Source organism: Sinocyclocheilus anshuiensis, unplaced genomic scaffold, assembly GCF_001515605.1.
Source record: "Sinocyclocheilus anshuiensis isolate Anshui unplaced genomic scaffold, SAMN03320099.WGS_v1.1 scaffold1284, whole genome shotgun sequence".
NCBI lineage: Eukaryota > Metazoa > Chordata > Actinopteri > Cypriniformes > Cyprinidae > Sinocyclocheilus > Sinocyclocheilus anshuiensis.
The window spans coordinates 291,750-319,151 of NW_015546083.1; the positions used below are offsets into that span (position 1 = coordinate 291,750).

At 36.1% G+C, this 27,402-nt stretch overlaps 1 protein-coding gene across 1 annotated transcript in view; it reads left to right on the forward strand.

Moving 5' to 3' along the window:
- The first annotated feature begins 3,203 nt into the window (after positions 1–3,203).
- The window catches only part of LOC107699957 (piezo-type mechanosensitive ion channel component 2), a 185,625-nt gene continuing 161,426 nt past the window's right edge, over positions 3,204–27,402 (forward strand). The window contains 4 exon segments of the mRNA XM_016501419.1: positions 3,204–3,828; positions 4,276–4,944; positions 14,956–15,051; positions 24,833–24,934. Of these exon segments, the coding sequence (XP_016356905.1) occupies positions 3,204–3,828; positions 4,276–4,944; positions 14,956–15,051; positions 24,833–24,934 (1,492 nt within the window).

The following is a 27,402-nucleotide window of genomic DNA, read 5'->3' on the forward strand; positions in this document are numbered from 1 at the left end:
ACTAGTTGAAATTCCAATTTCACATATCAGAAATACAATTCTTACTAGTAAAAACCTTTGTTTTTGATATCAGTAATCACATGGTTACTAGTACAGAAGTCTATTCTTGATATCAACAATTGAATTCTTGACATCAACTATTTAATTGCCACTAGTGACAATGTTAATTTTTGATATCATGAATGTGATTGTTACTAGTAAGAAAGCCATTTTAGATATCAGAAATTATATTGATATCACAAATATATTTTTAGATATCAAAAATAACAAATCTAACATGTTGAAATTCATTTACAGATATCAAGAATTAACATTTCAACTAGTAACAACTGAATTCTTGATATCAAGAATTCACATTTTTACTAGTAACAAAGTAATTATTGATATCAACAAAGGCAGTTGATATCTGAAATTTCCCTTGCAACTAGTGAAAATTTAATTACTGATATCTTAAATAACATTTTAACTAGTAAAAATACTTTTACAGATATGTAGAAATGCCATTTTTACAGGTAAGAATAGCTATGGTAATGAGATTATGAATATTAATGAGATCTGGCTTTCTCACAATCCTCGTTTTAGCGTCAGCATTGGCCAAAGATGGCGGAAGAACATCCATGTGCAGAAACGACTCCTCCTTTATTTATTTGTTTTGTCAATGAAACATGAAAATTATATTATGGCTGGATCATTATTATTATTTTTTTTGTTAATTGTTTAAAAAAAAAGTAATTTTATGCTGTTTCTTTTTATTGGCCACCAAGTCCTTCGGATGATTAAAGGAAAAACGAACAAGGCATTAATTTAGCTTTAACATAAAACTTCATGTCGTTTTTTCATGTGTTTATTTTTTGTTTTATTACACTTTCTTCTAATACATCAAATAAAAAATACAACCAAAAGGAAAAATATAACAGATAATAATGCGTCGTTTTACTGGACTTTTTTTTTGTTTTTTTTGTAATATCGTTGTATTTAGACTACATGAATGAGTCGTGTCCTAATAGGCATTATTTTTATATAACATGTTGTCCAGTTCTTGAAGTATCGGTGGACAAGATGAATGATAAAGTCTATTGAACCTCTTTCTCATGTCTGTCTCAGCCATTTCAATGTTACGTTAAATATGGCACTGCACTGATACACTCTTCTGAAAGTTAAGATATGAATAACAGTCTCTCAATTGTAGTTGGTTCGGAGAATGGACAACGATTTAATAAGAATTGTGTAATCTTGCCCATCTGGTTCATTGCTTATTATTATTATTAGGCTATTTTATATTATTATTATTATTATTATGCTATTTTATTAGGCTATATTGTTGTTGTTGTTTTACTTTGTAACTATAAATGTGTTTACTTAAGACCTAACAACAATTGTATCATTAAATAATTAATAAATATTTTTGCTTGTCTCTACTATCCCTTTCAACATTAAGTGTTGTTTTGGCAAAACAACACGAAATAAAACGGAATAGAGACTATATGTTATCTCAAAAGATGTTATCTCATTTTAAATGTAGGGGCAGTTCTAGGGTTTCATCCTCAGGGGGGCTTAGCCCTCAGAGAGACCATTAGATACAAAGATACAAATTTCCTAAATAAACAGTATTTTACAGTGCTTATGAAAACTGTATTACTGTATGAAATAAACATACACAATTACCTATTAAAGTTACATAAGTTACTTAGTTAAGAGGAGTGAGTGCTTCTCTGTTTTTCCTTTGTTGTTTTAACAATATTAGCGTAATATAAGAAATGCATGGATCCGTTATACTGACACACATTAATATTTTCTTAACTGGTAAGACGTAACCGATTGTATTGGCTTCATAGAACGCTGCGAGGAATATTTTGCTGTGCGCCCACTTAATGACGGGGAGATAATGGCTGCCCTTACATCGGTGCTGAAGGGGACTGCCAAGGACTGGTGGCAAGCAGAGAAAAGAAATGTACATGGATGGAGGCAATTTAAAGAGCTATTCCTTCGTTCATTCCTTAGTGAGGATTATGATGACGTGGCAGCACGTAAACTGTTGGAGAGAAAGCAAGGGGTAAGGGAAAACATAAGAGACTTTGCATTTCATTATCGTGCACTGTGTCTAAGATGGAAACGGGAGATGTCTGAAAAAGATATAGTACAGGCCATTCTTCGAAACTGCAATCCCCGATTAGCAAGTTTGTTACGAGGAACAGTCGGCAATGTAGGTGAGCTGGTCAGAATAGGCACTCAAATTGAGCGAGACTTTGATGAAGCAAAGAGGTATTGGAGTCAAGGGAATGCAGTTGAGCAAAGGAAGAAATCGCTCAATGCCCGTGAGCTCCAAGTAAAGCATGTGCCAACAAACACAAGGGTTGTGCAGCCAGTGTTAAAAGCCGAGCAAACCACAGTCAACACAGTCAACATCCCGATCATACTTCGGGGTAGATTCTGCAATGGTGGATACTGGAAGCACTTTGACGCTCATGCGTGAATCTCTCTGGAAGCAATTAAGTCGGGGTGAACCTTGTGATCCAAGCGAAGGCCAAATTTTCATGCTAGCCAATGGCCAGAGGCATGAAGCCGTAGGAAAAGTGCAGTGGCAGTGTGAAATCCAAGGTCAAGGGCTGGCATTGACAATATTCATTTTGAGGGACAGAGATTTGTCCGTGGCAATTATCCTTGGTATGGATTTTTTGGTGAAGACGGGAGTTGTGCTAGATTTCAGTAAAGCCCAGTATAGACTTACAGCCACAGATGACCTGACTGATCATGTGTTTCCATTTCTGAGGCAGGACTCCATATCCTCCGTTTATTTCTATCTTGCCGTTCCAACTGTATCAACTTCAGAATCAGTCCTACACTCCATTCAACAGGTTGCATGGAAAGCTGAAATTACTCAGCCATACAAGAAGGAGTTGGAAGGTCTTTTATTTAACTGGCCCACCGTATGCTCACAAGACATTGGATGCACTAATGAGGTAAAACACAGCATCATAACTACTGATGAGGTGCCAGTGACGAAGAAGGCATATAGACTGTCCATAGATAAACAACAATTTGTAGATGCTGAGGTCCAGGAACTCTTACACAAGGAAATTATACAACCATCAGTTTCACCATGGGTGTCTCCAGTGGTAGTTGTACCAAAAAAGGATGGGAGCTTGAGATTATGCATTGATTATTGTAACCTCAATGCTAAGACTCATCTGGATGCATACCCAATGCCTCAGATTCAAGAAATCTTGGAGTCGCTACATGGAGCTGCCATATTTACCACATTAGATCTTAAGAGTGGATACTGGCAGATAGGAATGGAAGCTGATAGCGTACAAAAAACTGCATTTGTGACGGCCGCAGGGTTATTTGAATTCCAGCGTCTTCCGTTCGGCCTGAAAAATGCAGCAGCTACATTCCAAAGGTTAATGGAGCATGTCCTGAAGAGGGTAAGAGGAAAGTGCTGCCTAGTGTACATTGATGACATAATTGTGTACTCAAGAAACGAGGAAGAACACCTTCAACATATCAACCAGGTGTTACAATGCTTACATGATGCAGGGCTCACGCTCAATCTGGCTAAGTGTAATTTCATGCAACGTACCATTGCTTTTCTGGGTCACATTGTATCCACGGAGGGAGTCAAGACGGATCCAGCCAAGGTGGCAGCAATTAATGCATTCCCTTATTTACCTATTGATGTTTCCAACATTGCTGTGGCACAACAGGATGATTCAGAGATTCAGGAGCTGATTGCAGAGACAAAGTCCCAACCGGATCAAGACCCTTTACGCGTGCACTACATTCTGGAAAATGGTGTATTGTTTCGAAGTATGCCGGATAAACAAATAGGTAATAAACTTCAATTAATTATCCCTTCCTGTTTGCAAAAAGATTTCTTGTGTTATGCTCATGACAATCCACTTGGCGGTCATCTTGGAAGACTCAAAACCCTCCTCAGACTCCTGGAAGTAGCTTTTAGGCCAAGCATAAGGTCTGACGTCTGGAAATATTGTAAAGAATGTCTGACATGCCAGAGATACAAACCATCCCTTTCTAAACTATCTGGCCATCTTCAGTCAACTCAAATCGTTGAACCTGGGTACATGTTGGGGGTAGACCTGATGGGACCTTTCCCTAAGAGCGCCAAGCAAAATGAACATTTATTGGTCATTGTTGATTATTGCTCAAAGTGGGTGGAATTGTTCCCATTAAGACAAGCTAAAGCACCTCAAATTGCTAGGATCCTAGTTGAAGAAATCTTTACGAGATGGGGGACTCCTGCTTTTCTTGTCTCAGATCGAGGGGCTCAGTTCACCTCCAATCTACTCAACCTTATATGTAAGCAGTGGGGAGTAGTACAGAAACTCACAACCGCCTATCACCCCCAGACAAACTTGACAGAGCGCATCAACAGAACATTAAAGACTATGATGGCATCTTATGTTGCTGATCACCATCGGCAATGGGATCGATGGCTCGCTGAGTTCAGATTTGCCATTAATACAGCTTGGCAAGAAAGTACTGGATACACTCCAGCTGAGATAGCCCTAGGAAGAAAACTCAAAGGTCCCTTGGAAAGAGCTATCCAGTTCCGTAGCACTCCAGATCCTAATGACATTATTTACCCAACTGTGGACCGACACCATAACCTCATCCGTCTTGTCAAAGAGAATGTGGAACGAGCCCAGGCTAAACAGCAACGCTATTATAACCGTAATCGCAAGCAAACCCAGTATCAGGTGGGAGATATGGTCTGGTTACGGGCTCACCCATTGTCCAGAGCAGAAGAAGGGTTCATGGCCAAATTGGCTAGTAAGTGGAAAGGTCCAGCTAGGATTACTAAGTGTTTAGGACCTGTCAATAACTCTGCATCTTTTGATGACAATCCCATGAATGTAGATACGTGCCATGTTCAGAACCTTAAGCCTTGTCATGGTCTAGCCAAGTCTTCTGGTGAAGGAGGGGGTATGTAACAGTCTTAGAGACATTACTATGCACATATCCAAAAAGGAATTCATGATATCTGAAATGGATTTTTTGATATCAAGAATTCAGTTTTCACTAGCTAAAATGCTAATTCTTGATATCAGGAATTATATTTCAACTAGTAACAATGATCATTCTTGATATCTGTAATTGTATTTTCACTAGTTAAATGTCACCATAGGCTGCCATTCAAAATCAATTGTTGATATCAAGAACTGATTTCTTACTAGTTGAAATTCCAATTTCACATATCAGAAATGCAATTCTTACTAGTAAAAACCTTTGTTTTTGATATCAGTAATCACGTGGTTACTAGTAAAAATATAAATTCCTGATATCAAGAACTCAATTCTGATATCAATAATTATGAGAGTAATTTCTGATATCTGAAATGGCTTTATTACTAGTAACAATCGCATTCATGATATCAGAAAGTAACATTGTCACTAGTGACAATCGAATTATTGATATCAAAAATGAAAATTTTACTAGTAGCAACTCAATTGTTGATATCAAGAATGGACATTTGCACTAGTAACCACGTGATTACCGATATAAAAAATAAAGGTTTTTACTAGTAAGAAATGAATTATTGATATCAACAATTGATTTTGAATGGCAGCCTATGGTGACATTTAACTAGTGAAAATGCAGTTACAGATATCAATAATTATAGTTTTTACTAGTGGAAATTTAATTCTTGATATCAGGAATTTGTATTTCTGCGAGTGATGATGTCATTCTTGATATCAAGAATTAACATTGTTACTAGTAGAAATTCAATTCCTGATATCAAGAATTAACATTTTAACTAGTGAAAATTTAATTGTTGCTGAGTCTAAGGATTTTCCCATCAGTCTATGCTCACTTTTGGCGCCTGCGACGTTAGTTGTTTGTGTAAGATGGAGGAAGAAACTTCTTCATTAGAGCAGGTGACTATGGCAAGCCGTTTTAGCTTAAAATATCCCCAGGGTTACTCGTCGTAATTGCATTTTTACTAGTAACAATTCAATTAGAGAGCTCTACAATTAAATTGTTACTAGTAACAATGCCAGTTAGAGAGCTCTCTAAATCTATTTGAACTAGTTAATAAATATAAATTATAAATACAATAAGAGAGCTCTCTAATTTAATTAGAGAGCTCTGCAATTGCATTCTTACTAGTAAGCCCCATAAGCATGAGTTGATAGCATTGTCATTGTGTCAGAATGACCATAAGAGTGAGATGACAGTTTTGTTTTAATATTTAATCACTTCATTAATTCACACCTTTATATTATTATTAATATTGTTATTTCTTTATTTCAGACCCTTAGGTCCATATCACAAAAAAGAAAATAAAGAGTAGCCTATAGTCTTGATAATACTTTACCAGACAATTTTTTTTGTCATTTTGGTGTTTATTATGCACTGTAACATGCATGCAGAATTTGAGCTAGTACATATTATAGGCTAATTAATAGGTTAATTGTCACTCTTGACAAAATGTGTTTTAAAATATCTTTCTTTCTTTTTTGTCAGACATTAGGGGGGAAAATTCAATTGCGACATTATTTTGTTGTATTTTTTCGATAAGCTTAATTAGGCGATATTTTGCTGAGTGTGTTTTTGTGCTGGAACCGTGGTTTTGGCTAATAGGTGGCAGCACGACTCTGCCTTACTGGGTGATTCATTTAAAAACACAGATTCATGCAAGTACCAAACATGTCTCTCGGAGACACGCAACAGTTCTTTTCTGGCTTTGTTTGGAACTATTTGTGTTGGTGAAAAAAAAAACAGACAATATTGTATCCAAAATGTAACTCACTTGTATTAATTTCTTGGTTGTTGAACTGTATAAATTCAACATCACATTCACGATCATGAATATTCGGAAAGAATAATATTCGATAATATTCGGAAAATGGCACTCTTGCTTGTATGACATTACTTAACTATATCAGATGTTATAAATATAAAAAACAAATACTATATTTTTGCCCTCATAATTATAGTGGCATTCTCATATCCTGAGAATGAATAAAAGTCAAAACGGCTTGCCATAGAATGTGTACTTGTCTTTTTTTCAAATTCAATTCAGTTTGAAATCAAATTTGAAATCAAGCTTGCTTGTGCTGTAAGCTTTTGCAACAGTTACCCTATTTTAAAGACACAAATACACAGAATGAGCAAATGTTTAAGATTTAGATTTTTTTTAATGGTAATTTATCAATATTTATATGTATGTAAATAAAAGTCTATATTAAAATATGTTCATCATATAAAGCAAATGTGTCTTTTTTAGAAGACTTGGATTAAACTAATTTCAAAGCTTGAAATAATGATTGCCTTGAAAAAAATGGATGGACAAAAAATATTAAAATATCTATATGGCAGTATACAGTATGTGTTAGTTTTGTCAATGGTATTGAAAATTAGTCGTCATGAAATCAAAAATGACCCTACTTACTATTTAGTGCACATTACTAGTCTTGTGGTGAACAATTGAACCATGCATTGTAATTGAGTATTATTTCAGCAGTGTAACAGCACTTGTACTTAAGTGCAAATTTTCAGTACTCTTTCCACCACTGAGTATCTAAAGGGAACCCAGAGATGATTCAAATCAATATTTAGGAAGCAAACCTCCTGTATTTTTTTTGCACAAAATAATAAATCGTAGTGTCAATAAAATCATTAATTTAAGCATTTATCCTGTTATAAATGAAAACTAGAGAACTGTATCTCAAATCCAATGATATAATCTATCATTTACAGCAATAAATACAAATGACCTATTTTTGTAATTTTTATGGCTATCACAACTTTGACGCTCTTTATCTCAGAATTAGATTATGCGACTTTAGCCGGGGTTTCACAGAGGGGGTCACATATTGCAACACATATTGCAAAACCCACAGATCATAAAATGTATGAATTATTTCGAGTCTGGATAACAGTGACATCAGAATCAATTAGTCATATATGTGTGCATGTTGTGTGCATATGAGAATTTCATGTTTAGGTTATAAAATGTGTGTAAATAGGCAACTGCAATTGAAACATCTATACCCTTTTATCACTATGAATTTCATGTTTTTATAGATGCTCATGTGTTGTGTATGCATGGGTGTTGACTTCCTGAAGACGATGTGGTGTCCAGCATTGATTTAATGTGCTGTCAGTGCAGTCACAGTACAACTCCATCATGAGAGCACAGTGTCCGGGTGAAATGCCAGATATCATAGTGGGGACACTATTTAATTTATTACTACCTGTTTTACTACTGACTGGTAAGTTCTGTTTAAAGTTTACTTGAAATCAGTTGGCTTGTTATGAGTTAATCTTATTCATGTAATAAATCTATAAATTGTAGCTTGTTCTTAGCAAAACAGAAGCAAATATCCTGCCATCCGTTGAATATCTTAAGGCATCTATTCATTTTAATGTGCGGGTAGAAGGACTGAAATGTCTCTGTAGAAACATTTTATGGTGGTTCGTTTGGATTTCTGTACTAACCAATAACTGGAAGCCGGTATTATTTTCTAGGCAAACAGTATCTACCACTCTACACTCAATGTAAATACCATCTTTCCATTTCCATTGTTACACTTACTGTAACTTATATGAGTAACATTTTGCTTTACTTATCTAGCATTAAGAGCTGCTTGATTATGACAAAAATCATAATCAAAATGATTTTGGTCAAGATTGAGACCATAATCATTTAACACTCACTCATTTAAATATCATGCATTTATTACAATTTAAAAAAATTAACAGTGCATTTTATCGAAGTTTAAATCTAATTTAAAACACGCCAGTAATTGTTGTAGAAAAAGAGAAGTCGTTGTCAACATTGTGTGCATCCCTTTTTTGTGACTTGAGCTAACAGTGCATGTGGCAATGCGTTCAACAACAACTTCAGGGCAATCAAACAATTCATGTACAATCTTATAGCCACAGTAATTTCTTAATTGTCAGGAAATGCAAAAACTAAAATGGAGCTCAAGTCAAGTCACCTTTACTTCAATAGCTCTTTATACTATACAAATTATAAAAGCAGCTTCACTGTGATAAACAGGGAAATTACAGAACCAATTATGGAAGCTCATAGGGCTGCACAATAAATCATATTTTAATCGTGATCATAATTTCTGCTTTTCTGCACTATTGTTAGCAATATTTGCCCTCTGGGTATTTATCCTAAAGAAGTTATTTATCCTGAGAAGTGGTACAAATGGCCTCACCACACATCCAAAGATGGGCAGGGATGTGTACACAAGTAGCAAGGAACACAAAAATGCTGATGGACTGAGCAGGTTGCCTTTGACAGAAAAAAAGTGGAGACTTCAGTGAAAGAGGTAATACTGCTGGAAGAAAATGATGCAGCATCTGTGAATAGTGAGGAAATGGACAGATAAAGATGCTGTTTTAGCACAAGAGAATATGTTCTCAGAGGATGGCCAAAGAGACTGGCAAAATAATCAAATTTTCAGAACATACCTGAAAAAAACACACACACCATTTTCAGTGTACAGGGAGGCTGTGTACTATGGGGTGTACACGTAGTAACAGAGGAAGTCAAGATTAATTTTTTGACCAATAAGTCATTAATAACTAAACCTCTGTTAATTCTCAATAAGAGCTTCTGTAGACGTCTGACAGAAATAAAGTCAATCTGGTTAGAAATGAGTGAAGCTGGTGATGCTGTTTGTGGAGTTGTTTAATCATCCTCTGCTGAGATTTTGAGAAATTTAATGTCTTTTTTTTTATTTCAAGATCAAGATTCAAGATTTTTTATTTGTCACATACATGGTTATATAGGGAATATATGACCAGCAGTGGTCATATAATAGTGGAAATATATAACTATATTTCAGTTGATTTCAACTAAGGCTGTGGCTAAAGTCAGTTGTAGTTGTGTTTCTCTTTTCTTTAGTGATTCTGCTTGTTAACAGCAGGTGTTCATCACTAATGCTCAGTTATCACTCAATAAATCATTTAACTATCTCATTAACGTTAACGCTGCTTCAGTGTTATTTTAACACTATGTAGAGTGGGACCAAATGTTCTCTGAGCAGAGTTGAATTAACTCTGGGATTTTGCTGTGTGAGTATAAGCTGTCAAAGGCCACTGAGATCAAAATAGTTTACTTCTAAATACAAACTATTTGATATGACAGTAATCAGATTTGTTCACTTCACTTCCTGACACAGTATCATTAATACTACTCAGAGCATTGCGTGCCTAATTACTAGTAATGCATTCTCAGAATATTATTATTAATATAATCTGCAATCAGATAAGTCAAGTCACCTTTATTTGTATAGCGTTTTGTACAATACTGATTGTCAAAGCAGCTTTACAGTGACAAACAGGAAAATAGTTTGTCAATAATGCAAGAAGACAAAAGAGATAAAAGATCACTTTAATCATTTTCATTAATAAATCATTAACAAACATTACATAATGCTTAACATATAGCTATAGCTAGAAATATAAGATAATGTTCTTGTCAATGTTTACTAATGTACTTATTAAAAATTACCAAATAAATAACATAATTATTTATTGTAAATTGCAATGTTAAACTTTCAATTCATACGATCATGCACTTTTTAAAAATCCACAAATGATTTTAATAGAAATTATACAATGATTACAAGCTTATTTGTTAATGTAATTTTGAATGCTAACAAATGTCATTAAATTCAGTTCACATATTACCTAATGGTATTTTTTTACAAAAAAAAAAAAAAAAAACTATTCATGTTAACATATTATTCAACTCAAAATCAAAGTCTGTAAAGATCATATATTTTGTCTTTGATGGTTGTGTAGACTTGGACTATTTTCACATCTTAACATATCATTTATTAATTATTTGTTCATGTTTTTGCAGTACCCAATCTAAAGTGTAAACTATTCATCATTTGTAAAGGTTTATAAATGATTACTAATCATTAGTACTTTTATGAGCAGTCATCTCCATGGCAAAATGTGTCCCGAATGACCAGAATTCACCCCTATTTTCGCATCTTTAATAATAATCACTTATTTATAATTTATTCATGCTTTTACAGTAGTCAATCTAAAGTTGAAACTATTCATCATTTGTAAATGTTTATTAATCATTCAGTTCCTTTATAGGCATTAGACATTTAGCTGCTGTAACAGCGTTTGTGTTAAGAATGGTTAGTTAAGTTTAGCTTTCTAAAGACATCACACACATTGTAATTTGGGTGCAAAACATGTTTTAACTGCCTCAACACCTATATTAGTATACTATTGTGTATCATTAAACAGAATATTCCTTTAATCATACATCAAAAGGGAAAAAAAATATATAATTTTTAAGAAAATACTTGTTCGTTTATGAAAACAATGTAATATAAACAGTTTGAATGGTGTTTTCTTAATTTGACCCTGTACACTTCTGACACTTTAACCAACCCTTAAACCTACCCATACCACTAAACCCGTCCCTAACCTAACCCGTATCACACCTCAATAGCAGCAAAATTGTTGTGTATTAACAAAAGCTTTTAGTCATTGTATAACATGTATTAAAATCATTTGAAGATTTTCAAGAAGTGCATGATCATATGAATTGAAAGTTTAATAACATTTGTAAGCTTTTTAATTTACATGAAATAATTATCTGTTAACCATTAGGTAATGTTTAATAAGGTTATTAGTTCACCATAATGTTGCTTGTTGTTTCTAGCTGTTTGAATATTAACTAATGATCTGTTAAGCATTATATAATGTATGTTAATGATTTATTAATGAAAGTTATTATAAAGTGTTACCGATAAAAGAGTATAATAATCCAATGAAATACCATTTCCATTCTGAAGACAACAATTACAAATGAATAAGTTACGTAAAAATGTAACTAATTAAGCATTAAATGGGGGTTCCATTCTACCTGGCCTTTTTGTGTCCGTTTTTTTTTTTTTTTTTTTTTTGTGTAAACAGTGTTTAACACAGTGTATATTATTAATCAGTATACTTATTTATCTTTTCAAATTATTTTATGCATTCATTTAAATTTGTGTAATTCTTTTTAAAAATATTGAGTAAGTAAACAGAATATTAATAAATAAGTTCTAATATTACAGTCATAACTGTATTAAGTTTAGATATGATTTTGTAGTTGTCCTGCAGGTGACTGAATTACACTGATTTTCAAGTACCACTTAAGTTCTGTCGCTTTTTGGAATCAGCTTGTATGTTTTAGATGATTTGTATGATTAATTCTACGATCTACTTAGGCTTAAAATTAGGGCTGCAATTAACGATTATTTTCATTATGGATGAAACCTGGCTGAGGCTGGATCTCTTTTTGCAAGCTATGATGCCTGCAGCAGAGAAGAGGTGCTCAGATGTTTTTGAGGTGTGAGGATGAATAGGTGGATTATGCATAGGTGGGTTGTTTTGACCTCCACCAATGCAAAGGTTTTTCCTCCTTGGCAAGGGGCCTCTCAAAAAAACAAGCCTGAACTTCGTTTCTACCTTGGCTGGTGATGTCCTCCTCAGCTTGCTCCTCTTTATGCTCTTCCTCACTGCTGCTTGCCCACTCATAAACACAGTTGCACATTCAAAAGTCTGAAGAGCAGTAGAAAGCCCTACAAACAGACTCCACAGGCCAGGTTTTTATGATTATTTTTCTTTCTTGTTCTCTTGTGATCTCGACATAAAAGTTGTTTTCGATTGTTTGATTTTTAAAACACAATGCATCACGAGTCTACTGTTGCTATAGTAACGAATGCAACTTTGAGTTGTGGATATTTCAGCAAATTTTGCTTCGCTTAGTAATAACAAAGACTATAGAATACCCAAGACGTGTCAGTCGTATAGTTTTGAATGGGGAAAAATGCAACCCTCAGTATGGCCTCTCTATCGAACGAAGCCCCGCCTTCTGAGTAAAAGAGCCAATCGCTAATCGGTAAAGTCAGTCGTGTCACTGCAGCTGCGGTTAGAAGCCCCTGTTGCTATAGAAACAGTCAGCTTTCTGAGACGTGTGCTTAGGACTGTGCATGCGCACTGGCTGGTCTAGCCTGAAAAATAATCTTTTTTTAAAATGCTATTTGAGCAAAAGAAACAACATTTATGAGACAGTTGTTGTCAGATTTCATTGGTGATTTCAAATATGAAATTTAATCCTAAACTTGGTGAACAGTTTTGGAGAATTCGATGTTTCCCCGTTCAAAGAGATAGGATCTGCACTTGCATGTCTGAGAGGCGTTTCAAATATGGCCACCAAGGGACATGACTTGCCTTAAAGGGACTTTGGGAATAACATCTTAAATAAATAAATACAGGCTAATCAATCACTGTCAATTTTTTTTCCAGAAACATTTTGTTTGTGTAATTAACATGTTTAAATGGTCAAAGCATTTAACACCGCAAACACAGGCTAAGCGCCTTCAGAAGGATTCAGAGCATAGGTGGAGTTTCACATTTTAGCCCGGGGGAGGCACCTACCGGCAGAGAACGAGCTCTGATTTTTTTTACATACCATATATACCATATTTATACATACACATAAAGTATGGGCTGTTTCGGCTCTGTTGCTTTCTCCCCGAGGTCGTTGACGTATCCAGACGCTACGGGTTGAGCAACACAGTGGTTGTACTGGTGCTGCAGGCTCCAGGGCCGGAGGTGTTCTCTGACGCGGCCTCGATTGCTGTGGCAGTAGAATAAATATTGGAAGTGTCAGAGTTAGAGACTTCCACTCTATTAACTGTGGGTTTATTAAAAAAAAAAGGACGAATGTCCATTTTGTTTATTTAGCATATCTCCACAGACAAAAGCAGGAACAGAACAAGAATGAATGAATGAATGATGCATTTATATAGCGCTTTATTGTGTATTGTTGTACACCCAAAGCACTTTACAATAATGTGGGGGGGGTCTCTCCTCAACCACCACCAGAAGAAGAGAGTCCACTCACGCAATACTTATATTAATAGATTTGAGAGTCACGAGAGTATAGAGCTTGTTTTTAGAAACATTAATTAAAAATAATTTAGCCTTAACTTACTCATTAAAATAATAGGGTAATACAAATAAAATGTGGAAATATTTGTTTTATTAATAGCTCTGGCAAAGTCAATATCCGTTATGTCGAGATCACGAGATAAATAAGTTGTGATCAGAAGAAAACAAGAAAGAAAAATATGAATAATCCATATAAGACCTCTTATGACTTCCATAGTCATATTTATTTTATTTTTTAATTGTATTTACATATCAGATACATTTATGAAAACACAAAACAATATATGATACTTATTCTGACCTGTACTTATTACATTTATAAAAAAAATATATGATCATACTAAATTTTATATTTGTAAAGTTTATTATTATTATTATTATTACTATTAATATTATTAAATATATTTTTAATTATTTTCACTTCCTTACAAAAACATCTTGCTTGACAACTGTGTAAGACCTAGTTGTTTGAACGATATTGGCAAAGAAGAACAATTTTACATTTCAAATAATTTGTATTTTAGAAGCTGCACTGTGGTCCTTAAACAGAACCTTCTAATATGTCACCAAAATGATTCTTGTTTTAAATATGCCTGACAAGACTGGCATACAGTATAAACTTTTGTTACACTGAATGACATTTTAGTGGGATCATGTCATGTTCTTCAAGAGACCTTACCATTTTGTTCTAAAACATAACCAAAATTTCATGTTGGACGTATAACTGTGATTTTTATTACAAGCATTAGTACATGTAGTTAGTACATTAGTACTAGCCTACAAATTGATGCCATGACTAAATAACTCTAACAAAAAGGCTCAACTTCTGTTACTACAGCTGTCTTGTAGAGTTAGTTTCACATTATCTGGATTAGCATAGGATCATAGAAAAGCATAGTAGCTTAAAAAGCATATAAAATAATGACGCCAAATGCATACCACTACATTCCTGTGTCTCTGTGTTTTTTTTATACTTATACTGTAATTACTTTCCCCCCACAGCAATATCACTGAGGTACAATGGGCTATCAGTTGTGTATCTTCTGTTCCTTCTGTCCGTACCACTGTTTCCCAGTCCAAACTTGGCTTCCATGAAGGGTAAGTAATGCTTGAGTAATGAATAATGCTTTATCTTTATCTAATAAGCAGTGTTGGGAAGGTTACTTTGGAAATGTAATAGGTTACAGATTACAAGTTACCCTATTTAAAATGTAATAAGTAGTGTAACTATTTCAATTACTTTATTAAAGTAATGTAACTAATTAAATTTGATTACTTTTGAATTACTTTTCTAAATTTCTACCGAATGTTTTCAAATGTTAATGATTTTGAAACATTTAAAGCAGGCAGGATTAACATTACAGTGGTACGCAACACTCATTACTGTCAGACTTTCAGAATCCTTCATCATTTGAATCAAGATTATAATTTATTTTTAAAGCATATCCACCACAAAAGCACCTCTTTTTACTTTGAGATCGTTCTGAGGTTAAATACAGATTTAAAACCATAGCAAGAAATAGGATACTGTTTTTGAAATCAAATCTTTGCATGGCTATGACAGGAAAAGAAATCAATTAAATCTGTGTATGTGTTTAACATTTGCATAAGTAACTGTAATTTAATTTAAAAAAATTCTCAGTAACTGTAACTGATTACAGTTAATTTTTTTGTCATTAAATTACGCAATTTCGTTACATGTAACTAGTTACTCCCAACACTGTTAATAAGGTAATTTCTAAGGTAGTGTAATATTTAGTAAAAGCTTTTCTTACAGAGAAGATAAAAGAGAAAATGTATATGTTGTAGTGTTCTTTATCAGTTTAATGAGGCTTATGTATATACAGTTAATCTGTTACAGTAGTAGCAAAAACTCTATGCATACATTTATAATAATGACTGTGGAGCATTCACAAAATTGCTGCAGAAATTAGTTAAAGTAAATGCATATGCACATTTGTTTTTGTTGTAGTGATTCAGGTCACCCAGTATATTTTTGTTTGGTATTCTTCTCAATTCAGCAAATACTGTTCTAGCCATCTCATCAATGATGCATTACAATAATTACATAGAGTTGTGCTGTCAGCAGAGTTAAGCTATAGAGATTACCTTCAAGTGGACATTTGGTTGAGTGCTTTATAGATCCATACAATCATGTCAGACATTTTCTCACTTATTTCCATTTATTTCCTCTGTCCTCACTTTAAACTAATTTAGCCTTATAACACACACACACATACACACCTATTCCATCTTTTCACACTCCCTTTCAGTGTTTACTGTAAAATGTAAGTAAAGGATAGTATGATTGTGTAAGGTCTCAGCTTAAAAAAAGATGACATAATGCTTTTAGTAAAAATTTGACAATCCTGAAACACATTTGCTGCATCAGCTGAGTGTTTTCACAAATATAATGGGTTTATTGCTAAATAATCAAAATCTAACACTTTATCCAAGCAAGACGATAAAGCATTCTCATTTCCCATACATTTACAAGGACTAATGACTTATATCCTGTGGGGTAAAAGCACAGGATCAAACAGCGATAATTAACAGACAGAGTTTGCAGTGTTAGCATTTTTACAAAGGTTGTATTATAGTTTATATATATACAATGTGTGTGTGTGTGTATATATATATATATATATATATATAGAGGAAAGATTTTACTCTATCGCTTTGTTCCAAGCAACGGTGGCGTCCCGGGGCTCGAAATTCGCAGGGTAGGAGGGGGTAGTAACGCTGGGTGTAACCAAAAAGGTGCCATTGTCTGGTGAGGTCCGGTTGGGGAGTTACGGAACAGTCTCATATCACATAATCTTATTAACTGTTTATCTCCTGAACTGCAACTTTCTTTACCACGCTATTCAGCGCCCGTGCAGTCAATTTCACTGGTTAAGGTTAGGGTCAGGTGTGGGGTAGGTTTAGGGGTTAGCATTTTTTGTAGCATAGTGTAGGAAATCAACACTTTAATTGACACAACCAATAAAATCTTTAGAATCAGCTGTGGGGCGGAGTTTGCACTGAAGTGGATTGGGGGAAAAAATTGCGCATGCGTGTCATGTGCCTGTCTGTCAGTGGGAGGAAGTCACGCCCTATTTTGGAGCTCCCACCCTGTTTTGGAGTTCCCTCCCCCATTTGGAGTTCTCCAGGCTGCAGTTATACCCTTCTCGTTTTTCGGGTACTTGTACTTTTTTGAGTAAATTTTTAAAGCTGTACTTTTACTCGTACTTAAGTACAAATTAAGCAAAATAATCTACTTCGTTATTTTTATCTCTCTTTCCTCTCCGACAATGAGTTTGACACGCATCCGCCTCTTGTCAATTACAGAGTCTGAATATCCGCGCGGGATTGCAGGTATTCCACATAATTTTAATAATTCACACGCAAATGTGGCGGGCACTTTATTGTAACATGAGAACACAGTCATGTAATCGCAGAAAACTGGATGCGAGCTCTCAAATAGGCCTAACTTATACAAATGAACTGCCTGTCCTCTCACTCCGATATTGCTTGTGCGCACTCAGACTGTGTGCAATCGCGATCTCTCCGTGCTTTTAAACTAGAAATTATTTCTCTTTGCTCTTGGATTAAACTTTGTCAAAAGTTATCAGAATAGATCCGCGCCTGATCGATGAAAATGCTATTGGAAATTTTATTGGCTGTAAGTGAAATGCACCAGAAAGTCTTTCAACAATCAAAGATGGAACTTTAATTTCTTTACAATGTAAGTTTATGCTAAAATGTTTTGTAATGGGATATTTGTCTGATTTGTACATATAAATATCCTAGTCTGCCTAACTGCATCACTACATTGAACAATCATTACAGGTCAAAGTCATCTGATGTTCCATTGATCTAAATAAATAGGCCTAACATACTATATATGGCTCTTAAATAACTGCTTATAAAAATTCAGTGTTGTCATATTTTGAGTACCTCAAACTGAATTGAGGTCATTTGTTTTATAATTTTATTACTGACTGTGTACTTGTCTTTTTTTTGTAAATTCAATTAAGTTTTAAATCAAATGTGAAAACAAGCTTCCTTGTGCTGTAAGCTTTTGCAACAAAGTTACTCTATTTTAAAGACACAAATACACAGAATGAGCAAATGTTTAAGATTGAGATTTTTGTAATGGTAATTGATCAATATTTATATGTATGTAAATAAAAGCCTATATTTAAATCTGTTCTTCATATAAAGCAAATGTGTCTTTTTAGAAGACTTGGATTAAACTAATTTCAAAGCTTGAAATAATGATTGCCTTGAAAAAAATGGATGGACAAAAAAAAAGTAAAATTCTATGTATTTTCTGTAAAATATATATATGGCAGTATACAGTATGTGTCAGGGTTCTGTCACTTCGGTCTAGTGTTATTCATGGTTTTGTGACAGAGCCCTGACACTCCCGTCATGTCATTGTTTTCATGTGAGCGTGCGGCTTCGAGAGCGCTCTCGTCTGAGTGTACCGTTTCATGTTGGAGCGTGGTGTTCAGATCCCGGCACTCATGTCTTGTTGAGTTTCGGTTTCGTGTCGGGGTCCGGACTCTCGCGCTCCATGTTCTGTCTGGTTGTGGGAGCGTGCGGTCTCGAGTTCGCTTGGCCGTGCGCTCTTCTGTCCAAGTGTGTTGTGTTTGTGTAGCACGTGGTTTGTGTTGGGCCACGTGCTTTTCTTATTGTCTTGTGTTGTTGTTGCACGCAGCTCGTGTTATCGGCTGCGTGCTTTCATGTCCTGTTTTGTCTTGTGCTGTGTAGCACGCAGCTTGGTTTTCGCTGGCTGTGTGCTGTCTTGTCTTGTGTGAACACGCAGCTTATGAGTATTCTCATTAGCTGCGTGTTCGTGTCTTGTTTTGTTCAAGCACATGGCTTGTGATTGTTTTGCTGGCCATGTGATGTGATTTGTTTTGTTGGCCATGTGCTTGTGTTTGTTTTGTGTGAGCACATGGCTTTTGTTGTGGTTTCCTGTGTGCCATGTGCTCTCATGTCAATTGTCTTGACCCCACCCATCTTTTTACCTGATTATTGGTTAATTTTCCCCACATGTGTTCCCTCGTTACCCTCCTCATTTGCTTCGTATTTATTCTCCTTGTGTTTGCAGTCCCGTGCGAGTTCTTCATCGTATCTCCCTGGATGTGTCCTGTCGTGTCGTGTCCAGATCGTGGCCAGCCTGTTTTTCCCCCCACGGGGTAGTTTTTGTTGTTTATTTTGTTTTATTTGAATAAAAAGCCCTTATCTCCTGCACCATTGAGTCCTCGCCTCATCCCTTCATCCCCAACCCTGACAGTATGTGGTAGTTTTGCCAATGGTATTGAAAATGATTAGTCGTCATGAAATCAAAAATGACCCTACTTACTTTTTTAGTTTAAAGATGTTTTCGTTTGGGGGTGCTGTGTGTGTCCGTTTTGGGTGAGGGGAGGGGGGGCTGGTTCACTTACGTCGGTGCTGGGGCTGGTGTTGTTTGGATGCCGATTTTGGAAAGTTTTTGCTGGGATGGGCATTTAAAAAAATCTGATATTCGCTTTTGCGCCATTATCTCCTTGTATTAAAGTTAATCTTGTTCGCATTCTGTACAGTTCATGTCTGATACCACGCGCTAGCGTCACGTGTTCATGAGGATTAGGCTAATCATCCCATATAGAAAACATCACAAGTAAAATTAATCATGTTTATAAAGATAAACATGGGTTTATTATAGCCCACTTACAATTTACATTTCAGAGATCATTACAAATAAATTATTAAATGCTAAAACTGAATACATTTAAATGAACAAACTTGGCGTTGCATTTGCAACCATGTGAAAACAGGGGGTGCTGCAGCCCCCTCAGCACCCCTACTTCCCGCATCCCTGGCTTTGGGAGAATCTTCTTAAGTCATGATGTAAGGACTGCTGTTTCCGGGTCCAAGCCTCTATTTATTTCACTTGAATACTATCTCAACAGCCATTTATGAGCACTATTAAATTAATATTACATATTTAAGCATTTAAAAATTTGCTGTGCACACTGCAGTCTCCGTGCTCACAGGGTCTCAGACACTAATATTTTAGCTGAATCACTATCAGGCCACCTGGGATTTCAGTATGGATATAAAGGTTAGGGTTATAATTTTTCAGTATTACATGACATCGTGAGTGTGTATATGCACAGTTTGTTGTTTTTTGGGGGGCATCTGGCAGAGCGTTATGACCCAGAAGCGGTGAAGCGTGATGTCAGACGTAACAAGCAGATATTCTTAACCACTCCTGTCCAACCGTGAATCTGCTATGAGCAAGAGGTGGAGTGGAGGTGCACCACAATAAAACCCCACCCTTTATTCAATGTTCCGTTTCACTCAGAAATACATCACAACACTGAAGTCAGTTGCAACTTCTGGTTCACGGGTACTTTGATACTGATATTTTTCAAGGTATTGACGTTAGACATTCCTGTATCATGACCACTAATTCACATACTTTGAACAAAACCCACTTTTATCTTATTGACAAAGTAGCTATTATCCACATAGATCTTTGATATGAATTAATATTTTTTGGTAATTCATTAAATATCGCAGACTAAAAAGTAACTAGTAACTAGTACTCTGAGTAGTTTTTGAGAGGAGTACTTTGTACTTTTACTTAAGTACTGTTTTGACACCAGTACTTTTACTTGTAATTGAGTATTATTTCAGCAATGTAACAGTACTTGTATTGTTTTTTGGGGGCGTCTGGCAGAGCATTAGGACCCAGAAGCGGTGAAGCGTGATGTTAGACGTAACAAGCAGATATTCATAACCATTATCCAACCGTGAATCTGCTATGAGCAAGAGGTGGAGTGGAGGTGCACCACAATAAAACCCCACCCTCCACCACTGCTGCCCAGATATACTATCATCTCTTTGATTTTGTATCAAGGTCTAGGAGAAATGCCACATCTTTCCCCTGTGTAAGGCACATAGCTGAATGACAATAAAGCTTGCCAAGAACGACTGAGCAGACAGCCAAAGCGACAGAACATGAGGTTGATGAAGGTAATTCACAGCGTGTCTATTAACATTTGTGAAGACAAGCAGCCAAGTTTGACAACAAATAAGATGCACCTTTGATCATTATAAATGCTTTTGGCTCTCCGCATGAGACAAACAGAGGACAATGAGGAAAATGAGATGGCTTGTGAGGTATTCTCTGGTCCATTTTAAAGAACATGCCAAATTACAACCCTCTGCCTGCTGATTGGCCATTGAACAAGTCCAATTGCAATGCAGCACTTTATTCAATGTTCCGTTTCACTCAGAAATACATCACAACACTGAAGTCAGTTGCAACTTCCGGTTCACGGGTACTTTCATATTGATATTTTTCAAGGTATTGAAGTTAGAAATTCCTGTATCATGACCACTAATTCACATACTTTGTCAATAAGATAAAAGTGGGTTATAAAATTCTATTATCCACATAGATCTTTGATATGAATATTTTTTGGTAATTCATTAAATATCGCCGGCTAAAAAGTAACTAGTAACTAGTACTCTGAGTAGTTTTTGAGAGGAGTACTTTGTACTTTTACTTAAGTACTGTTTTGACACCAGTACTTTTACTTGTAATTGAGTATTATTTCAGCAATGTAACAGTACTTGTATTTAAGTAAAAATTTTCAGTACTCTTTCCACCACTGCTGCAAGGATTGTCTTCTTTTGGGCCATCATCAGGCACCAAACAAAATGGTAAACCATTGTAAACAGACTTGTTTAGAAGCCCAGGTACTGCTTAGGGCCTCTGCCTTATGACAACTTCTGGAGTGTGGATGTTGTGTGCCATTATATGGTCTGACCTGGGGAATAGCAGAGAATACATCAGTGAACTCATGGATCAGATGATTAGGATCATGTTTTTGGGCTGGGGGCAGCTAGAGAAGGTGATTTTTTTTTTTTGTAAGAAGTATCAGGCGGTTAGTGAAGGGACTATGAATTGTCAGTTCTGTGTTGGTGCCAAAAGGTTTCCAGATTTGACATATATGCCATGCTGTGGGTGTTGAAGTTAAATGGGAGTTTTAAAATTTCAAAATAGACTGTGATAAAATCATGACAGTATGACTAAAGGAATGCAACAATCGTTTATTCTGATTATCATTTACATTTATTCATTTGGCAGATATATTTATCCAAGATCAACTCTCACATTAGATTGTAGTGCAGGGGTAGCCAACCTTGTTTCAGGTGGGATACATTCCAGCAGACTTCAGTTCAACACACCAGCCTATTATTTTCAAGTAATTCTGAACTGGCAGATTCTTTGAACAAGGACTCAGTATCAGAAAGATGCTAAACTGAAACTTTATTGAGAGTGACTCAAAAACAAAACAAATGGCAGGTTTCAGCCAGCTGCGCAAGCTGAAAGAAGAAAATGCCTGCAGTATTCACCCCTAGAGTGGATGGCTCGAGCCAAGAACATGGATGCCAATCATAGACTGTTTAAAAACATGGATGTAGTGTCCGTGACATCACCCGTAGGGTTCTGAAGAGCGTTTTTGAAGCTCAAAGTGGGCAGGGCGGGCCGTCGCCATCTTGGTAGCGCGTCACTCACGGATAATCGAAAATGAGCAAAGAGGCGGGAGCTGGTTGCTGAAACCACGCCCACCTAGCTCGATGGTGGTGACAGCAGCGGCAATCCACCTGTCACTCAAATGGCCACACTCTTAATTATGCAGAACTTTAAGGCTTAATATAGTTTAAATGGATGAGTTATAAAAAAATTCACCCCCCTCACAGTTGTCATGAAGGGCAAAATTAGCTATAGGTGGTTTGCAATCACGTGATTCTGATGAGCGTGAAATGCAGCTGGAGGGCGGGAAGTGATTTTTCTCCATAGAAATCACTAACAAAACTCAAAATGCCTGTGTTTTGCGTTGTTTATGGATGCTCAAATCGACCAAACCGAGAAACCACAAGGAGCTTTTATCGTGTACGAAAATGTGTTGTTCATAAGGGGGAAAAAGTCAAGAAATTGACTGAAAAACGCAGGAAAAAGTGGCTTGTAAACCTGCGTCTGCGGTCGGGAGGAGCGGAGCCGGATAATGCTCGTGTGTGCAAATGATTAATATAAGATATAATAATATATTAAGATATTAATAAAGAAATATATAAATAGATACAGGGTGACACAGTCAGAATTCACTGAATGCTAAACGCCACACAAGCCTCTAGCGGCCAGTCGATGAATTGCAGTTTTAGTCACTTCCATGTTGGTTTCACGAGAGAGACTGGAAGATTGCCGCTTGATGCCAATGTAATATAATGGTTCGTTGTACTCCAGGAGTACGACTTTACCATGAAACACTGTGCTGGAACAGCTAACAGAAACATAGCTTCTCACTTGCATGTTCATGTGTGGTAAGATGATTTGAGAAAAATAAAGAATAGTGTACTTAGGAACTTTGCGCACAAAAGTTTAATAAATAATCTGTAGGAAATTTAATGATTGTGATTGAAGGGAATGTAATGTCTGCCAGACGGCACTGTAGCAAACAGGTGGTGAGCAGGGTGAGTGCAGTCTTTGTTTATGCTGCAGGCCTTTCTCAAGTAACATGTCTTTTAAATGTCTTGTTAGGCCAGGGGTTTATGTCCAGTGATGAGCTCAGCTGTTCTCACCACTCTCTGAAGAGCTGACCAGCGATGTGGCTGGTCAGAATGCACTCTAAGGTGCAGCGGTAGAAGCTTGACATGATGTCAGAGGGCATGCCAAACCTCTTCAGCCTCCGCAGAAAGTAGAGACAGGGCTGTTCTCACTATGGTGTCTGAGTGAAGGCAAAGGTTTTCAGAGATGTGTATGCAAAGGAACTTGGGTGTTATGGCTGCATCAGGCATTGCTGAGTGTAATCACATCTCACAGAAAGCCAGCACACAGCAGTTCTGTATACCCCATTGGAATCAGTCATATTACATGGAAACAGTCTACCAGTGCTGCCAAATCAGAGTTATGAGTCATATATCAGAAGGAAGCACAGATCACACCAGAGTACAGAAGATACCACCTCGGCCTTTATCAAGAAGCTATTTGAACAAATTCTGAGTTTCAGAGTAGGTTAAGACTTGACAAAACCAAACAAATCAAACCTGGTTTAGATTAGGCTTAGTGGGTTCATAATGCTCACTGTTCTCTGTCAACTCAGGGTTTGATCCCGAGTTTATGATTAATTCTGGAGCATGTGCACCTGAAACGTAGGCATCTGCAGCAAACAGCGAATCACATGAAACATGGAGAGTGTCAGTTTTATTCACTCCTTGCGAAAAAGCCGGCACAATTCAGTTCTTTGCTGAAAATTAAGAGATTGTTCTGGAAAATATCATGAATTTAAATGCATTTACAAGGCGGGAAAAAAACACAGCGACTACCACAATAGTTTGAAGACGGCCCCTGATTCTTACTCTGAAGTCAGTATTGTCATTGGCCTTGTTGTCCCTTAAAGGTATTGGAGATTTGCAGGCCCTGTCAGTCAGCCCTGCATGACTGGATTTTGTTCTATCCAAGGCTGTATTATTTATATATTTTTTACTTTGACTTTATTTATTGTACTTATTAAGTACTTAAACTCTATTTCACTCTTTCTTTTCTTGATGAACATATGATACGAGAAGCCTGACTAAAGCCATTTGTGGTTATTGTATGGTTAAAAAAATGGCAGGATTTTGTGGGCTTCAGAGAATCATCACACCTGAAGGGTGTACTCATAATATCAGGGTAAGGTTTAGGTTTAGTAGGGTTTAGATTGGGTATGGTATCAAAAGAAAGTTTATCACAAGATTCTTCACAAAACTACACCTAAAAGGTTTTTAGATCATATGAGAAAATGTAAATTAATTGAATGATGCAAAATTGTGTTTATTTGTGCATATGCAGGGAAAACTGGAAGGTTTCTTCGTGCCATTTGCTCCACTGGTGTGACATTTCTGGCATTGCAGTGTGGGATGCAAATCACCTTCACATATATTCCCAAGGATGGTAAGATCTCGATCTTCTTCTTCTTCGGGAATGCAAGGCCTGCTTGTATCTGTAAACCCTATTGTGCCACCAACAGGTCAAAGATGCACTAATATTTATGCTAAGAACTTTTGAACTGTAAGGCCTAGAAACAAAATTTGACCAAATTGCAACCAGTCAAAAGTTTTAGAATATTTTGTGAATTAGAAAATGATGACCAGCAAAGTGTTATTTTAATCTTATTCACATACCTGTCAACATTTGGGTCCCAAAATACAGGAGACCGGGGAGGGGGGGCGGGGTGCTATTTTATATTATCCATATTATATTATTAATTATTTAAACTGCGTGTATATCAAACTGCGTGTTTTCTTCATAAAAAAATAAAATGCAAATTCATTCTCTCTTCATTGTTTCGCTTTTCGCCAGGAATATAGCCATTTCCCCAGTAACCGCAGTAAACAAAGCAGAGCAGCACCTGATTTTGCAACTTGCAGCGCTCATATTTAATCAATTAAACCATAGCCTTTTGAAGTGTAAGCTATATCTCAATTTGCATGTATATTTGTTTTTTTCACCGGAGCACCACCTGAGTGTTCTCCTCCTGTCCCATTTCTACCAGTGATCCTTTCCTTCCCGCGGTAGTCATCACTGTTGTAGGCAGTGTTGGGAAGGTTACTTTGGAAATGTAATAAGTTACAGATTACAAGTTACCCTATTTAAAATGTAATAGTAGTGTAACTTTTTCAATTACTTTATTAAAGTAATGTAACTGATTACTTCTGATTACTTTTTGATTACTTTTATAAATTTCTAATGAATGTTTATTTGCAACTGTTAATCATTTTCAAACATTTACACCATGCAAGGTTAACCTTACAGTAGTGCTCAACACTGTCAGACTTTCAAAATCCTTCCTCACTTGAATTAAGATGATCAAATTTGAACACATCCACCACAAAATCAGACTTTAGTACCACCTTTTACTTTGAAATTGATCTGAAGTTCAATGCAGATTTAAAATCATAAGAAATAGTTTACTGATACTGTTTTTGAAACCAAATCTTTGCATAACTACAGGAAACACTGCATCTAACAATGGTTTGGAAAAAAATAGTTAATTAAAAAATAATAAATAAAAGCATATACATCAACTCAAATACGGTTATCTAATGAGCATGTGTCCTATTCTGTGTACTAAACTCCTGAAACATTGGTGTCTTTTTGAAACATTGGTGTCTCTTTGTATATGATATGATGATAGTTTTCTCAAAATAAGTAAAATGCTCATGAAGTTCTAGAGATCTAGAGAGCAGTTCTAGAGATTATGTGTTCATGTACTCATATATTGAGGCGGCAGAGGCTGAAAACACCGCGAGCTTCAGTAGGCCTATGTGTAGTAAATGAAACCGCATGTCTGCACCATTAATTTCCACGAGGAGCGGACAAAAAATTTCAGGCCGGGAAATCTCACATTCATACACCCACAACAAATTCTGAAACACGGACAACCTTATTTTTTGTATGGACCTCACATAAAAAAGGATTAAATCCTTAGGTTGGGGACATGCAAAATAATACGGGAGAATCCCAGGAAAAACAGAAGGGTTGACAGGTATGCTTATTCATAAGCTATTGAAGTATTTACCGTTTTTAATTAGTTTTTATTTTTATATTTTCAGTTTTCATTTAGATTTGTTTAAATTTTAGTAATTTAGTTTTTTTTTTCTTTTTAGCTTCATTTCATTTTAATTTTCATCTATTATTTTAATTGTATTTTATTTCTAGAGCAGCAAACATGGTCAGCAAATATTACTGGACCAATATCATATTGCAAAGACAGCACTGTCATGAAGGTTTGCTTAACACAATCACTGTGAACATGTTGCACAACTCCTTGTCTAGGCTCTTGTAATTTCTAGACTGGAATATTGCTCTTCTGTCTGGACTTGTCAGCATGTGCAATCAAACCTCTACAACTGAATGCAGCGGTACAGCTGGTCTTTAACGAGTCAAAGTCACACCTCAAAGCAACAATTTCTTTCACTGGCTACTGGTCACTGCTCACATTAAGTTCGAGACACTGAAAAATTCAATTTCAGAAACATGGCTTTTCATATCACTGCTATGCTGATGACACTCAACTCTACCTCTCATTCCATCCTGATGATCCGACAATAGCTGCTCGCATTTCAGCATGTCTAACAGACATATCTTGTTGGATGACGGACCATCACCTTCAACTCAACCTGGCTAAAACAGAACTGCTTGTGGTTTCAACAAACCCATCACTTTATCAAAATTTCACCATCCAGTTAGGCTCATCAACCATAACTCCTTCAAAAACAGCTAGAAACCTTGGAGTTGTGATTGATGATAGCTAAATTTCTCAGACCACATTGGTAAAACTGCCCGGTCCTGCAGATTTGCTTTATACAACATTAGGAAGATCAGGCCCTTTCTTTCAGAACATGCAACACAACTCCTTG